Consider the following 16,443-nt stretch of genomic DNA (forward strand, 5'->3'; position numbering starts at 1 on the left):
GAGCCACACAAACGCCGGACCAACAAAATAGACGACCACAAGCGCAGATTCATTCTCGAGCATCTCAACGTGCTACAGAGATGCAACCAACAACTACCACCCGCCGCGCACAGCAAGTCCAACGCCAAAGACGCCTCAGAGCTGCTGAAACTAAACAGCAAACGCTGCATCGCAAACAACAACATGCACATTACCTAACATCCAAACGAGCAGCTGAAATGCCCGAACAAGCACAAGCACGCCGCAAAAAACAACTTCAACGCCAAGCACATTTACGCGCAGCCGAAACACAACAGCAAACATGTGCCCGACAACACAAAAACCGACATTCCATGACTTTACGCAGAGCTGCTGAAATGCCGCAGCAGTCAGACACCCGACGCAAACAACAACTTCGGCGCAAGGCACAATTAAGAGCTACTCAAACAGTCCAGCAGGCAACTACATGCAGACAAATCAACACTTGCTATATGTCATACAAGCGAGCTACTGAAACACCCCTTCAGTCACAAGTACGCCTACAACACCAAAAACAACGTCAAGCTACCTTGCGCGCTTCTGCAACACCACAACAGACAACTTCTCGACGACAAGCAAACGCTCACTACATGGCCGCACAAAGAGCTGATGAAACCACCGCATGCTGCAAAACACGCCGACAACAACAACTTGAACGTCAAGCCAAGTTACGTGCTAGGCGAACACCGGAGGAAGCTGATTATCAACGACAACAAACCGCTATTTATATGGCATCACAACGAGCTACTGAGACTATGGAACAAGCAGAAATACGCCGACGCGCTGTGGCGGAAAAAGTTGCACAACGCCGCACAAAGTTTACTCAAAACACTTGGAGCGTTTTCTATCACGCTGCACTGGAGTACGATCCCACTCTAAACTACAGCGCACACAAACTCATAACAATCGCCCACATGAACACAACCTGTAAATTTTGCAAAGCACAGAAATGGAAAGAAGAAGCGCCTGGCATGTGTTGTTCAGGGGGGAAAGTCGTTCTCCCGCTTTTAGAAGAACCGGCCGAACCCTTGAACCAATTATTTACAGGAGACACAGAAGAATCCAGACATTTCCTCCAAAATATACGAAAGTACAATGCCTGCTTCCACATGACATCCTTTGGAGCTGATACAGTTCTTTCAATGCCAGGCTTCTGTCCAACATTTACTGTCCAAGGCCAAGTGTATCATAGGATTGGCTCACTCCTTCCACCCTCCAATGCACAACCACAATTTTTACAAATTTATTTTATAGGCGATGACGCAGCACAAACACATCGGCGTACCTCTATTGTGCAAGGAGTTAAAACAGAAATAGTTCACAAAATACAAACCATTCTAAACCACCACAATATTTTAGTCAAAGAATTCAAAACCGCTCTGGATCACATGCCTAATGAAACCTTCAAAGTCGTCATCCACCCTGACCGTGTACCACACGGCCAGCACCAGTGCCGCTACAATGCTCCCACTTCCAATGAAGTAGCAGCTGTGGTAGCTATATCAGAACACACCAGCACACGAGACATCGTCTTGCATACACGACATGGCCAGCTCTGCCGCATAGCTGACACCCATCGCTTCTATGACGCTCTACAATCCCCCTGATTTTTTGGAAAGGCCAAGAAGGATATAATTTTCAAATACCTCAAACAAATCCACACACTAAATCTCCTATCCTAAGTAAAACAGTATCCTGCAAAGACTTCTACTCCTACCATCTCAGGATTCGCAACAATAACTTTAATCTACTCCTGCGCTGCAGACAGCTTCTGCACCAGTTTTTAGTTGACATGTATGTGAAAATGGAAAGTGAACGCTTAAGATACATTGCTTTGAATCAAACTAAATTACGCGCAGAAAACTACATTCATTTGCAAGATGCCATCAAAACAGACGCCCAAATAGCTGCCAGTGATGTGGGACAAATAGTTATCCTACCCTCCTCTGTGGTCAACAGCCCACGATACCTTCACGAGTACACACAGGATGCTTTCACATACGTTCGCAACTATGGCCGCCCAGATCTATTCATCACTTTCACATGCAATTCCACCTGGCCTGAAATTACACGCGAACTTATGCCTGGCCAACAAGCCACCGATAGACACGACCTCATTGCCAGAGTCTTTAAAATTAAAGTACAGAAGTTAGTAGCTCTTCTAACAAAAGGACAAATATTTGGAGAAACACAGTGCTTCATGTACTCCATTGAATGGCAGAAACGAGGCTTGCCCCATGTTCATCTTTTACTGTGGCTAAAGAAAAAATTACGGCCCAACCAAATTGACGACATCATTAGTGCCGAAATACCCAATGCTAACATTGACCGACAACTATACGACACTGTTGTGAAAAATATGATCCATGGCCCATGTGGTGCACTAAATATGTCATCTCCGTGTATGAAAGATAGAAAGTGTACAAAAAAATACCCCCGCCCCTTACTGAAAGACACACAAACAAATGAAAATGGATATCCACTGTACCGCCGCAGAGCACCTGACGATGGAGGACACACAACTACACTAACAATTCGTGGCACCACACAAAATGTCACAGTAGATAACAAGTGGGTTGTGCCCTATTCTCCCCTTCTCACTAAAATCTTCAACGCCCATATAAATGTTGAATTTTGCAATTCAGTACAAGCAATAAAATATATCTGCAAGTACATCAACAAGGGGACCGATCAGGCAGTGTTCAATATGACACACGCAAACAATCCCAATATAGACCCCAGAGATGAAATACAGACATTCAGGGCAGCACGCTACGTCAGCAGCAACGAGGCAGTATGGCGCATCTTTGGATTACCACTACACGAAAGACACCCCGCTGTCACCCATTTAGCGGTCCACCTGCCCAATGGTGCACGCATCTACTTCACTGAGCGCAATTTCAGAGACAAAATTGCCATACCTCCTACCACAACTTTAACTGCATTTTTCACACTTTGCCAAAAAGACCCATTTGCAAAAACCCTGTTATACGCTGAAGTTCCCAAATACTACACCTGGAATACAGGAAACAAACAATGGAAGCGCCGTCTCCAAGGCACGGCTATACAAGGCTGGACAGGTATTAAATGTGGCGACACACTAGGCCGTATGTATACCATACACGTAACTAACTTTGAATGCTACTGCTTACGAATGTTACTCAATGAAGTGCGAGGTCCCACCAACTTTGACTCCCTAAAAACCATTGATGGCCGACAGTGCGCCACCTTCACAGAAGCATGTCAAGCACGTGGCCTATTAGAAAATGACAATCACTGGGACAAAACTATGGAGGAAGCCGTCCTCTGTCGCTCTGCCTCAAAACTCAGAGAGCTCTTTGCTATTTTACTATGCGCTTGCGGACTCTCCAACCCTCTAGAACTCTGGAATAAATACAAAGAAGCACTTTCCGAGGATATCAGACATAGACTACAATGCACGCATGAAGACATTATCATTAATGAAGCTCTAAAATTGCTGCAGGACAAAATCATGGACTTATCAGGGAAAAACATCACAGAATTTGGTTTGCCAACACCACAAAGAACTGGCGAATTAACAAGCGAAGTGCTGAAAGAACTTGATTACGATACAGAAGCCTTGCACACTTTAGTGAATGAAATGGCGCCACGTTTACTACCCGAGCAACATCACGTCTATAATTCAATCCTCCACTGCGTACATAATAGCAATGGCGGACTCTTCTTTCTTGATGCTCCAGGAGGAACTGGAAAGACATTTCTACTCAACCTACTACTCGCCTCCCTTCGCAAAGACCACAACATAGCCCTAGCTGTAGCCTCTTCAGGTATTGCTGCTACCTTGCTAAATGGTGGTCGAACAGCACATGCAACTTTTAAATTACCACTAAATCTTTGCAGTGACGAAGCTCCTACATGCAACATCACCAAAAATAGCAGCCGTGCCACTCTTTTGCAACAGTGTAAACTCATTGTCTGGGACGAGTGCACCATGTCACATAAGCACGCTGTAGAAGCATTAAACCGCACTCTCCAAGATATTCGCAACAACAAAAAAATTATGGGAGGTGTGGTCGTCTTACTTGCTGGTGATTTCAGACAAACCCTGCCCGTCATCGAAAGAGGTACACCAGCAGATGAGATGAATGCATGTATTAAAGCCTCACCCCTATGGGCACAAGTGCAAAAATTACACCTAACATGCAACATGCGTGTCCACCTATACAATGATTTACAATCAGGTGCCTTTGCCTCAAAGTTGCTAGAAATCGGAGACGGACGACTACAAACTGACATAGATGGACAAATTCAATTCACTCACCATTTTTGCAATCCTGTCACCACTGAAGAAGAACTCATTACACATGTTTTCCCATCGTTGCAAACAAATATCAGCAACGCAGAATGGTTATGCGAAAGAGCACTGCTAGCGGCAAAAAATGACTTAGTCAATAACATTAACCGCAAGATATTACAACACTGGGTGAATCTACAATATATAAATATATAAATCAATAGACACAGTTTTAACCTCTGAAGAGACTACAAGTTACCCTGTGGAATTCCTCAACACCTTAGAATTACCCGGCGTCCCTTCACATAAACTGGAACTAAAAATTGGTGTCCCTGTTCTACTCATGCGAAATCTTGATGCACCCCGATTGTGTAATGGCACGAGGCTACGTGTCACACAACTAGGAACAAATATCATTCAAGCCACAGTTCTTACAGGAGCAGCTAAAGGTGACAGTGTGTTAATCCCACGCATTCCAATTATACCAAATAATTTCCCCTTCCAGTTCAAACGACTACAATTTCCCCTTAAGTTGGCTTTTACAATGACTATTAATAAATCGCAAGGACAAACGCTGAAAGTAGCAGGAATACATTTGGCCACACCGTGCTTCTCACATGGACAACTTTATGTGGCTTGCTCAAGAGTATCCTGTGCCCAAAACTTACATGTACTGGCGGAAAATAACAAATCATACAATGTCGTATATCCAAGTATATTAACCTGAAATACCTCTGTCCCAAAGTCACTATGTACAGTTTATACCAACACCGTATAGCAGCTGAAATAAAAAATATTTCACATGTAAAAAGTCTCATGTATTCTATAACTTAATACAAAAACAACATATCAACTTAGATTTCATATCCCACACCTTTTACACACTACTACAACCTTGCCTGTGATTACATTTACACACTTCAACAATCACCGCAGACGAAGTCGCGGGTACCAGCTAGTAGGACATAATGCAACTGAGCACACCACAATTTACTGCTCCTTGTTACGGCTGGAGGAATATGTATCAACATATGGCTGGGCCTATGGATTTCTAATACGACAGTATTACCAAACTATGCATGTGCCTTGGGGTTATGACCTTATTCCTACTATGCTATGATCCTGCAATGGACACGTAGTAAGTAATAGACTGTAAATCTGATTTGGGTATACACGTGTGCCGCCACCTTGACTATGAAATGTGTATCAGGGTGTGGGTATTGGCTGGGTATACTATTTTACTAGAATGCCAGTACCTGGTTATGTCTGTTCGTGGCTGACTTTATTTCACCCCGTATGCCACCTCCTTGTCATAAACCATTCTTTGTCATAAACCATTCCATAAAGTATCAAAACCTTGGACATTTTTGGAGGTGTCCCTAGCACTTTTACATTACATTTCTGCATTCTTAACCACTTCAGTACCGGGCCAATTTGTGGTCCAGGACCAGACACATTTTCGGTTTTTTTTTTGTATGTGCGGTTTTGAGGTCTGTAACATTTTTCTCGTATGTCTCATTCAACTAATTTTTGCGTCTTTTTTCGGGGACACATAGGGCTTTATTTATATGTTGTTTTTATTTTCAAATGTGTTTTAATTTTTTTTATATCCGGGAAAATATAAACATAATAGGAGAGAAATTGTGTCTGGTTTTCACTTTATTTATTTATTTTTTATTTAATAACACAAAGCGCTACTAAAAAACTTTATAAAATAGTTTTTCCTCTCCGTTACGGTAATTTTTATTTTGTATGCTGTTGTCGGGGGTGGGGCTATAACCGTTAATAACGGTGTTTCATTAGCGTATTATTTTATTTATTTTTTTAAATTATTTTATTTTCATTGTTTAAAAACTTTTTATTTTTTCAGATTGTGTCCCCATAAGGTCATAAGAGACCTTTGGGGACATATGATCACTTTTTTTTTTTTTGTTAGGGAGGCTGATTTCCCCTATAACTGAGGCTGCTACATTTAGCCTCAGGTGCAGGAGGAATACAGCCTCCTGCACGCTGTATACACAGTATACAGAGCTGATCTGGTTCCTGTAAGACACTGAGCCCGGCGCATCATGTGATCATGGCGGCGCCCATAGCCGTGCATACAGCGCTCATTGAGTGCTGTATAAACAGCGACTGAGAAGACAGGGAAGGGAATAAACCTTTCATGCCATCTCTCTGGGAGCTCCGGCTGAAGTTACAGCCGGCTCCCAGTGAAAGCAGATGCACGATCTCCGTGCAGCTGCTGTGTTCTGACTGGACGTACCGCTACGTCCTGTCAGAACTAGGCAACCACTATCCGGAAGTATATATTCTATGGGCAGTCCGGAAGTGGTTAATAACTGCTGCCCGTTTATGAATACTGTTATTCATTTATCAAATGAATGGGTTTTAAAACTGACCGCCGGGACACTGGTGCAAGTGTGAACGCCACCTTACTGAATTTCATCTTGCTGCAATCTCCGCTCCGGTCGTGTGCATAGGTCTAACAGGGGTCAGACGAAAGATTCATCTCCGGACCACTGTCCCCTAACTCTGATAATTTACATCAGTGGCAGCAATGATTGGCAATTGAACCAGCTGCCAGCACATAAGCAGGCAGCAGGGACGATTGCCAATCTATGAATCTCTCTCCTGACCGCTGTGATATTGAAAAGGCCTTCTGGCAGGGCTTTGGACAGCTGTGATAGACCTTTCATTCTGTCACTAGTCATAATATAGTGAGGAGAAGCAACTTTACTGTAGGCCATGAAACAAGATGCTTCTCTCTTGGACCAGTCTTCATTGCAGCTTTTTGGCAACTACTTATCAGCACATGTGAAAACTTTTATTTTTTATTTTACACACTATATATATATATATATATATATATACACTGTGGGTGTGACATCTCGTCACCCTCTAAATCCATTCTACACCTTAATGTAATAATATGCTAAAAGCTCCAGGTAAATGTCACACCTTGACATACTATGACATGTAAGTGATGACATGGACACTGTCACTGTGTCTCCACTATCACAATATAGAGTCACACTGCTGCCATAAGTGCGGGGATGAAAAAACCTTTCAATGTCATGACCAAGCCTCATAACATTGTGTGGGGATAGGGTAGCCATCCAGCTGGTAAACCACCAACCCCAACCAGTATTTACAGCTAGATCACAAGTGCCATATCTTATTTGTACCAGCAATAGTAATCTTTATGACGTATATGCCAGCATGGGCACTAATAAATTCCTCCTCAGCAGAGAGGGCATGTCTTCAATGTTGGGTGAAAAACTTGATTCAAGACACTTGGAGACAAAGGACCGGCTTATCCTTACTAACATCTGCTGATGGGAGACTGGTCTATTCCAGAGGTATTCGGCAAGTTTGGACAATTTTCTCTATACATTGGGCAGTGACATAGTTTGTGTTGACTTTGTGGCCCCAAATCTAAAAAAAGGGGATGTTTAGAATATCTAGTTTTCTAATAAAATTTATTATGTAACTGTATTTTTTGGACTTTAGGAACAAATCTATAAAGATGTTATTTTGCTGCCACCATGTGGAAATTTAGTGGTACAGAAGCAGCTCCAGGACTTCTACTAGTTGAAAGTCTGTCATCAGAACCCAAAATACCTACAGGACCCAGATCAGCTCTATAGTAACTAGTTGGACTGGCTATTGTAAACCCTCCCAATTGGGCCCGATATATAAAAATTGAAAAAAGCGCTACACTCTAATATACACAAATCCTTACTTTTATTAACCTGAGAATGACCAGCCAAATACACATGGGTGATTCTTGGGCTCTTGACTCCTAAATATTCTTCTTCTTGTCTTTGAAATGTATTATTTGGTTTTACGGAGACATTATTATGACCAATAACCACGGACAAATAATATAAAGGATCAGACGACGACACGTCATTTACTTTATAAGAAATAGTTTAATTTTAAAAATATAATAGGATCAAAATGAAATAAAAAAAGGACAAAATAAGATCAAAAAATAGAAAGAACTGATAATATATTTACAAATAAACCCCCATTGAGTGTCTTGTAATGTTGATACCGGGTATAGAGGGGACACATGATGACCACAGTCACCGGCCAGGGCAGCTGCTGAATACTAGAACTCCTCAGATTATGTGGAAGTCTGAAGTTGATGGGTTTGGAGCAGTTTCCTTCTTCTCTACACAGATGGATGGAGGTACTTACGGTCTCTTTATGGGATTTGCAGGAGTGGTATTAATATTTGTGACTTAGTGAAGAGTTGACAGCATGTATGTATGTATGCAGATCTGAGGCGGACCATGAAATCCTGGGATTCAGTTCTGCTTCTTTCGTTCCTTAGCGGCTTTCTTTTTCTTCTGCAGAGTCTTAAGTTCGGTCATTACAGACAATGTCTTATACACCCAATGGACCTATAATACAGACATAAAACAAACATGAGTGACCTTATAACCCAAGGGTGAAGAAAATGGTCATATTGTGGATGCATAAAGAGATGAAGGAATACCAAGAGACTGAAGGGTAAGCTGTAGATGATGTCTTGGCTTAGTCTCATTCTAAAAGCCATAAAAGAGGTTTTTCAGGACTGTCTTAGGATAGACCTATCAAGGCAGGCTCAGTGGAGGGAGGGGGCTCTGACTCCTGGGATCTGATCTCGCCCACACAGGGCCATTCACATGGTGGAAAATGAAGAATTCATGAACGGGTCTCATTTACAGCGAGACTTGATCTACAGACTTTATGGCTGAATCATCCCCGGCAAGATCAAGCAAGATGGTTATTTCAGTGTCCTGCTGTGATCTTTGCCTCCCATTGAAAACTATAGGCCGCAGAATCTGGGCAAAATCAGAGTCAGTGTCATCAGCGTCAAATTCTTACATGTGAATTGGCCCCTAATTCACGTGAAGAGGGGCTGTTTCCCATTTGGGGACAACTATGGAAAAACAGTACAACCCCTTCTCTTTGCACTTCTAGGTGGCAAGAAGATATAGTAGCTAGGGCTACATAACTGCACTACATAAGATGGCAATGTCACGCCATTACAATATGTGTGGACACGTTGTGACCCACAAGGTGCTGTGAACGTCAAAATTCAACCCTGCTGGGTTTCAGCGTGACTCTATTCCCTATTGTTAGTTGCAATTGGCAGTACCTACAGTTGTCGTCATAATGTAGTGCAGCCAAAACTGGCCATTTAGCCCAAACCTTGGTCTTCCCTATTGCTCAGTGGCACTGCTTCCTGAACACAAACACGGAAGATAAAACTTCCCTATAAATATACATCATCAGATTCGCACCAAACAGAAATGATAGAATGTCTATGGTATGTTAAAGGGATTATCAACCTTTGTAATACTGAAGACCTATGCTAAGGATAAGTTATCAATCTTAGATCTGCAAGGGTGTCACAACTGTGCTGCTCACTCGCTATATATTTGTATCGGCAGGTTTAGCTACTGCAGTGCTGTACTATATGGATATATGGGACACTGCTGCAATACCTAAACCTTCCAGTACACAGGGTATGGCATATGAACAACGTAGCTCTTGGCAAGTAAACATTACCAGATCCCAGCTGTTGGACTGCTATAGATCTAATTGACGACTGACTTATTTATTAATTATTTTGATTGTATAGCGCCATCATATTCTGCAGCACTTTACAGACATTGTCAGTCACTGTCCCATATAGGGCTGGCAATTTAAATTCCCTATCAGTATGTCTTTGGAATGTGGCATAAAACCGGAGTACCCGGAGTAAACCCACGCAAACACGGGGAGAACATACAAACTCTTTGCAGATGTCCTTGGTCAAATTCAAACCCGGGACTCCAGCCTATTCTATAGGACATCAATAGTAGAAAAGCAGATAATCCCTTTAAGCAGTCATATTCATTAAAAATAAGTCACACAGACATGTACTGTACTTACCACTATTATTATGGTGTTGCACAATAGAGGTGCAGAAAACGCTAAAGAAATGAACATTCCTGAGGAATCAAAGTACTGCTGCTTAGAGTACAACCTAAAGGCGAAAAGAGAAATGGTAAGAAAGTGTTAAACATCAGCGCAGTAGAGGGACCGGCCCTTTTACACTTGATGGGATACAATATCGGTACTGTACATGGCTTATATCTAACACTTAGCTGCACTCCTCAGATACTTCTTCTGGGGGTAGTTAAAGAGGACCTTTCACCATATCTGGGCACATGCAGTGTTATATACTGCCGGAAAGCTGACAGTGCGCTGAATTCAGCACACTGTCGGCTTTCCCGATGTGTGCCCGGTGTGAAGAGCTTACGGTCGGGTACCGTAGTGCTCTATGGTCAGAAGGGCGTTTCTGACCATTAGCCAGAGACGTCCTTCTGCCTCGCGGCGCCAATCGCGCTGTGCTGTGGAGCTGGGAGGAACGCCCCCCTCCCTCCCTGATAATGCTTGTCTACGGACGAGCTGTGTGAGCAGAGGGAGGGGGCGTTCCTCCCCGCTCCACAGCACAGCGCGATTGGCGCCGCGAGGCAGAAGGACGTCTCTGGCTAATGGTCAGAAACGCCCTTCTGACCATAGAAGAGCTACGGTACCGGATCGTAAGCTCTTCACAGCGGGCACAGATCGGGAAAGCTGACAGTGCGCTGAATTCAGCGCACTGTCAGCTTTCCGGCAGTATATAACACTGCCTGTGCCCGGATATGGTGAAAGGTCCTCTTTAAGGAGTCTCAGGCCATAACATTTTAATGGGTACCCCAAACCAAAGTCAGATATGGGAGGATTTCACATGTGGGACAAACACCAATGTAGAGAATCCTGCCTGAAGAGGTGGTTACTGCTCCCAGGTGAAGAAGGAATAGAGGCGGCCATGTTTGTACACAGCACCCACTCTCTTCTGTTCTATGGGATGTATAAAAACAGCCACGTGTGCTCAGAGACCGGAGGGTTTTGTCAATCCTGGTGACTGTGCACCAGCAGGGAGAGCAAACAAGGAACTTATTCATGTGGAAAGGGGTGATATGTTTTAGAAATGTTTTCCATATACAGTATGTAAAGGGATGATCTCATCAAATTCTTTTATCACCTATCCATGGAATGGGTGACAACTGATTCGTCACTGATCACTAGAACAGGGGTTCCAGTTCTCCCCTTCCTACACTAAATCAATACCAGCATTAAATAAATGTATGGTAGATGTTTAAAGGGGTCAAAGGGACTTCCCACTGAGGACAATTACTCCCTATCCAAAGAAGCATAACAATTGGGGCCCCAAAATTTGCTGCGTGAATGAAGTAGCAGAGCACATGCGTGATCACCGCTCTATTCACTTCTATGAGAGTGATGGAGACAGCAGAGTACAGCGCTCCTTCAGTTGTGCTACCACAGTGCCCTATTGCATAGGTCCCCATTGGGGTTGAGCCAATCTTGAAATTTCAGGATCGTTTTTAAAATCCGATTTCCGATTATTTTCCATTCGAACCAGATCTCGATCCCAATGCAAGTCAATGGGATTTTTTTAATAATCGAAGATCGGATTTTAAAAACGATCCTATTCACTACGGACTCCATGCTGTGTAGTGATTAATAAAAAATCCCCCCTGGTGTCCACTTTACTGCACAGATTCGCTGCCGCTCCCAGTTCTTTTTGGTCCAGTCTGGTCCGGTCTTGGTCTCTCCTTCACAGGCCTTCAGAGCGCTGCTATCTCCCTAGGCTAGTGTTAGAGATGCAGGGAGTAGGCGGGGCTTGTTGTGGCTTAGGAGAGTGTGGGTGGGGAGATGTGATTGCATCACTCACGTCTCCCCTCCCAGTACCTGCCCACACTCTCCTAAGCCACAAGTCCCGCCTTCTCCCAGCATCTCTATAATACTAGTCCAGGGAGGCGGTAGGGGGGTGCAGGGCGCTCTGAAGGCATGTGAAGGACAGAGGAACGGACCAGAAGAGGGCAGCGGCAGCACTTCTGTGCAGGTAAGTTAAGTGAAGTTCACGAGTAGATAGATACCACTGTACAGTGACTTGTCTAGTAGATAGATAAGTCAATGTACAGTAGTATCTATCTACTCGCGAACTTGCCTCGTCATCCTCACAGCAGCGCAGCACACAGTGATTTACCGCAGCCTGCCACTCTTTTGCTTCGTCTCTGTTTTACCGTATATTCAGCTGAGTATACAGTAAAACAGGGATGGAGCAGAAGAGTGGCAGGCTGAGGTAAATCCATAGGAATGAATGGACACAGCCGGCATGCAGGGGGTTAAGCGGCCAGCTGCTTCCATTCATTCCTATGGGTGCTAAGCTTTTCCCCACAATGATTGGCCAGTAGCCAAGAGCTGTGGGAAATAAGCCCCGATCTTGATCCCGCTGAAAAGATCGGGATCGGAATTCCAATCACGATCGTGAAAGTTACTCGATCGCCGATCAGAATCCGAAAATTTCCGATCCCGATCGCTCAATCCTAGTCCCCATACTTTTATGAATTGTGACCTACAGCTACCTCTGACCGATGGTTGGGAGCACATGACAAAACCCCTGATCACTTACTTCCAGTTTAATGCAGCTACTTCATTGATGTATTCAGCACAGCTAACCAGGCCCACTGAAAATGAAAAAGTACAATTGCATTTAAGAAAATGTTACAAAACACTGGCCTGTTCCTTTTGAAGGAATCATTAGTCCTAATGAACAATGTTACACCAACAAAGAATAGGGTCTCTCCTCATGTGCACAGCCAGTGCCGTCACTCACATGTATTCCTACAGGACACGGCACTTTTAGTTGTGGAACTTGGGACTAGGACCTAATACTGGATTCATTGTGGATTATTTATTCTCTTAGGCTAGGTTCACATCTGCGTTGGAGTCTCCACCTAAAATCGGCAGAGATAAAAGTCCTGCAAAGAGGACTTTTCACTCTACTGGATTCAGTATAACACCGGTGGATCCCATCATGGACTATGCAGTCCGAGGCTAACCTTTCCTTTAAGTGGACAGGTTCTCAGTCTTTCGGAGAGAGTCGAATGTTAGTGTGAACCTAGAGTAAGTGGGTATCCTGACTGATATTTAGGCATATCCATAGGAAACAGTCCTTTTTTTGACTGCTATAGTTGACAACAATGGAGAAAGCAACCGTCCTTCTTTGCTTCTGTTCCATTTTGGGGCTCCTATTACAGAACAGGGATTATGGGACCTCTGTTTGTAGGGTTGCTATGAACCAGCCATAAATATCCATTATCTGGATACCTGCCCCAAATGAATGTTTTATACTGATGATTAGACTGATGGGGGTCTGAAACCTGGACCCTGCACAGATCAGCGGTTCTGGCATTCTCCAAGCACTGGGAACAGCCGTGCTCCTATTCAAGTGAGGAGTGGAGCTGCAGTTCCCTGAAACCAATGCTATACAATGGAACGGGCTCCACTACTATTACCTGAATGGGAGAAGAGCTGCCCAATCACTACGGTACCAGCCCCCCTTATCAGATACTAATGCCCTATCCTGTGCATAAGACATCAGTATATAGCATGCGTTTGGGGCCACAAAGCCCCTCTTAATGGAGAGTGACCCAACATACAGTACACGGCCACAGCTCTGCTTGAGCATGTACTCGACACTGATGTCTTTAGTTTCACTGGTGGTCCTGAAAATCATTTCCTCGCCTATCAAGCCTTATTAGGGTGCATTCACATGGAGGAAAGTGGTGAGGAATTTGGTGTGGAATTTCAGCGCTGAAAAAAAGTCTCCCATTGATTTCAATGGGTTCCTTTTTCAGCGCTGAAATTCCACACCAAATTACTCACCATTTTCCTCCATGTGAATGGACCCTTAATGTACTGTGTTCATTTTCAAGACGCTATAAAGTACTTTTCGGTATGTCTTACCCATCAGCAGGAAGTGTGCGATCTGGAATTTGTAGAACTTGAAGGATATAAGGGTCAATATAAAGCAAAGTAGGTGGAAGCCCAAAAGTCCAATTATCCATGGTTCTGACCAGTCAATAGGCTGAAAGAAATAGTACCAGAAATGATTAGGAATAATAAAAATAATCCAAAATGATTAAACACATTGCTGCAAAATGTTTTTATGTTTAATATAAATTTATCTTATGCATATTATTCCTTTAAAGTCTGGACTATCCTCCAGAGAACTGCAGATGTATGGCGATAAGTTAGGGCTCATTAAGTGTTTTATGAGATTTCCAAGGCCATCTTAGCAGGATGTGCTAATACGGTCAGATGCTAAGATGGCAGATACCGGAAGTGCACGCAGTGTTCACGTTCTAAGTCATGCAGACGGCCCATTCAGTTTTTAACCAATTGTATTGCATACTTGATATGATGTAGTGTGTGATGTTTAGGCTGGCATAAGGCCATTATTTTACTATAAAGATTCCCTGACACTTCTCAATAAACAGAATTCATTATACACACAACATGTGCACATGTGTCTTCTCCGAGATAGTATCGATTACCTGATTAGAAATTCGACAACATATCTCGAGATCCCATGATATCCCCAACACTACTGAATGTGTATGGGTGGCTAAAGGGGTATTCAATGAGAGCAACTGTGGCAGGTACACACAGGTATTGGGGGTACTATCACTCATGGGTAGGGGGTACCTTTGTCTGGCACACACAGGTATGAGAGCCATTGTGGCTTCCACACACAGATATGAGGACATGTGCAGGAGAGTAAATCTGTCTGGTACCCACAGGTAAAGGGGTAGTACCTCTGGTTGGCACACACAGGTATTGGGGGGTACCCTTGGTTGGCATGCAGGTATTAGGGGTACCGCTGGCTGGCACACACAGGTATGGGGTCTACCTCTGGCTGGCATACACATGTATTAGGGGGTACCCCTTGTTGGCATACAGGTATTGGGGATACCTCTGGTTGGCATATACAGATTTTGGGGTGTCTCTCTGGTTTGCATACACAGGTATTGGTGGATACCCCTGGTTGGTACACACAGGTATAGGGGATACCTCTATGGTGCACATACACGTATAGGGGGTACCTTTCTGTTTGGTTCACAGGTATAGAGGGTACCTCTGGTTGGCACACATAGATACAGGGGGGTACCTCTGTCTGGCACACATGGGCAGGAGGGTAATAACTCTGCCTGGGACATACACAGAGATGGCAGCACCTGCACCTACTATTATGCGGACGCTGCAGTACAGAAGACAGGGGCGCCCTCCAATGGTTACACTGCGCTGCACACCATATAGCATAGCATTATTACACACAGTTGGCCGCCATACACCACAATGACACTGGCCCTCATCTCCACTATCCTCGCAGTTACTGCAGCTCGTACACCTGACATGAGGCCGGACCCCCCGCACTCACCACCCGCTCCAGCAGCTCCCACACCCCGGCCTCCTTCTCCATGGTACACGAAACAGAGCAGGAAGCGCCGAGCAGTAAGGGGCGGGGACTCCGTGCAGGCCCCGCCCCTTCAGCAACGTGTAACTGTGGACATACACGTAGTGCCGGCAATACAGGGAGACAGGCTCAAGTCATGTGACTGGGGAGGCGGGGCTTTGCTTGTAAGAGCCTGCTACATGAAGGCATTGGAGGAACAGGGAGAGGTGTGGGTGCAGGGTGTACTGTGGGGGAGAGGTGTGGGTGCAGGGTGTACTGTGGGGGAGAGGTGTGGGTGCAGGGTGTACTGTGGGGGAGAGGTGTGGGTGCAGGGTGTACTGTGGGGAGAGATGTGGGTGCAGGGTGTACTGTGGGGAGAGATGTGGGTGCAGGGTGTACTGTGGGGGAGAGGTGTGTGCAGGGTGTACTGTGCAGAGAGATGAGGGTGCAGGGTGTACTCTGGGGAGAGATGTGGGTGCAGGGTGTAGTGTGGGGGGAGATGTGGGTGCAGGGTGTACTCTGGGGAGAGATGTGGGTGCAGGGTGTAGTGTGGGGGGAGATGTGGGTGCAGGGTGTAATCTGGGGAGAGATGTGGGTGCAGAGTGTACTGTGGGGAGAGAAGTGGGTGCAGGGTGTACTGTGGGGGGAGATGTGGGTGCAGGGTGTACTGGGGGGGGGAGAGATGAGGGTGCAGGGTGTACTGGGGGGGGAGAGATGAGGGTGCAGGGTGTACTGGGGGGGGAGAGATGAGGGTGCAGGGTGTACTGGGGGGGAGATGTGGGTGCAGGGTGTACTGGGGGGGGGG

The 16,443-nt window shown here is 44.8% G+C and overlaps 2 protein-coding genes across 2 annotated transcripts; one reads left to right on the plus strand and one right to left on the minus strand.

Moving 5' to 3' along the window:
• The first annotated feature begins 1,810 nt into the window (after positions 1 to 1,810).
• LOC142198565 (uncharacterized) lies at positions 1,811 to 4,510 on the plus strand. Its single transcript, XM_075269597.1, has one exon. It carries the CDS (start codon positions 1,811 to 1,813, stop codon positions 4,508 to 4,510), a length of 2,700 nt encoding a protein of 899 aa, XP_075125698.1.
• Positions 4,511 to 8,254: 3,744 nt separating this feature from the next.
• Positions 8,255 to 15,722, minus strand: TMEM18 (transmembrane protein 18). Its single transcript, XM_075269129.1, has 5 exons — positions 15,624 to 15,722; positions 14,150 to 14,270; positions 12,813 to 12,867; positions 10,223 to 10,316; positions 8,255 to 8,703 (listed from the first exon to the last, which is right to left on the minus strand). Exons 1-5 carry the CDS (start codon positions 15,663 to 15,665, stop codon positions 8,608 to 8,610), a joined length of 408 nt encoding a protein of 135 aa, XP_075125230.1. The 5' UTR covers positions 15,666 to 15,722; the 3' UTR covers positions 8,255 to 8,607.
• Positions 15,723 to 16,443: the final 721 nt, after the last annotated feature.

The sequence above is a fragment of the Leptodactylus fuscus genome, chromosome 3 (genome assembly GCF_031893055.1).
Source record: "Leptodactylus fuscus isolate aLepFus1 chromosome 3, aLepFus1.hap2, whole genome shotgun sequence".
Taxonomy (NCBI): Eukaryota; Metazoa; Chordata; class Amphibia; order Anura; family Leptodactylidae; genus Leptodactylus; species Leptodactylus fuscus.

Bases quoted from the DNA above. Each gene is read 5' to 3' on its own strand.
- LOC142198565 (XM_075269597.1), top strand. From the start codon at position 1,811: ATGTATGTGAAAATGGAAAGTGAACGCTTAAGATACATTGCTTTGAAT.
- TMEM18 (XM_075269129.1), bottom strand. From the start codon at position 15,665: ATGGAGAAGGAGGCCGGGGTGTGGGAGCTGCTGGAGCGGGTG. The intron at 10,317-12,812 runs GTAAGTGATCAG...TTTCGCCTTTAG, and splicing joins GTAGCTGCATTAAACTGGAA to GTTGTACTCTAAGCAGCAGT. The intron at 8,704-10,222 runs GTAAGTACAGTA...TCTGTATTATAG, and splicing joins GCAACACCATAATAATAGTG to GTCCATTGGGTGTATAAGAC.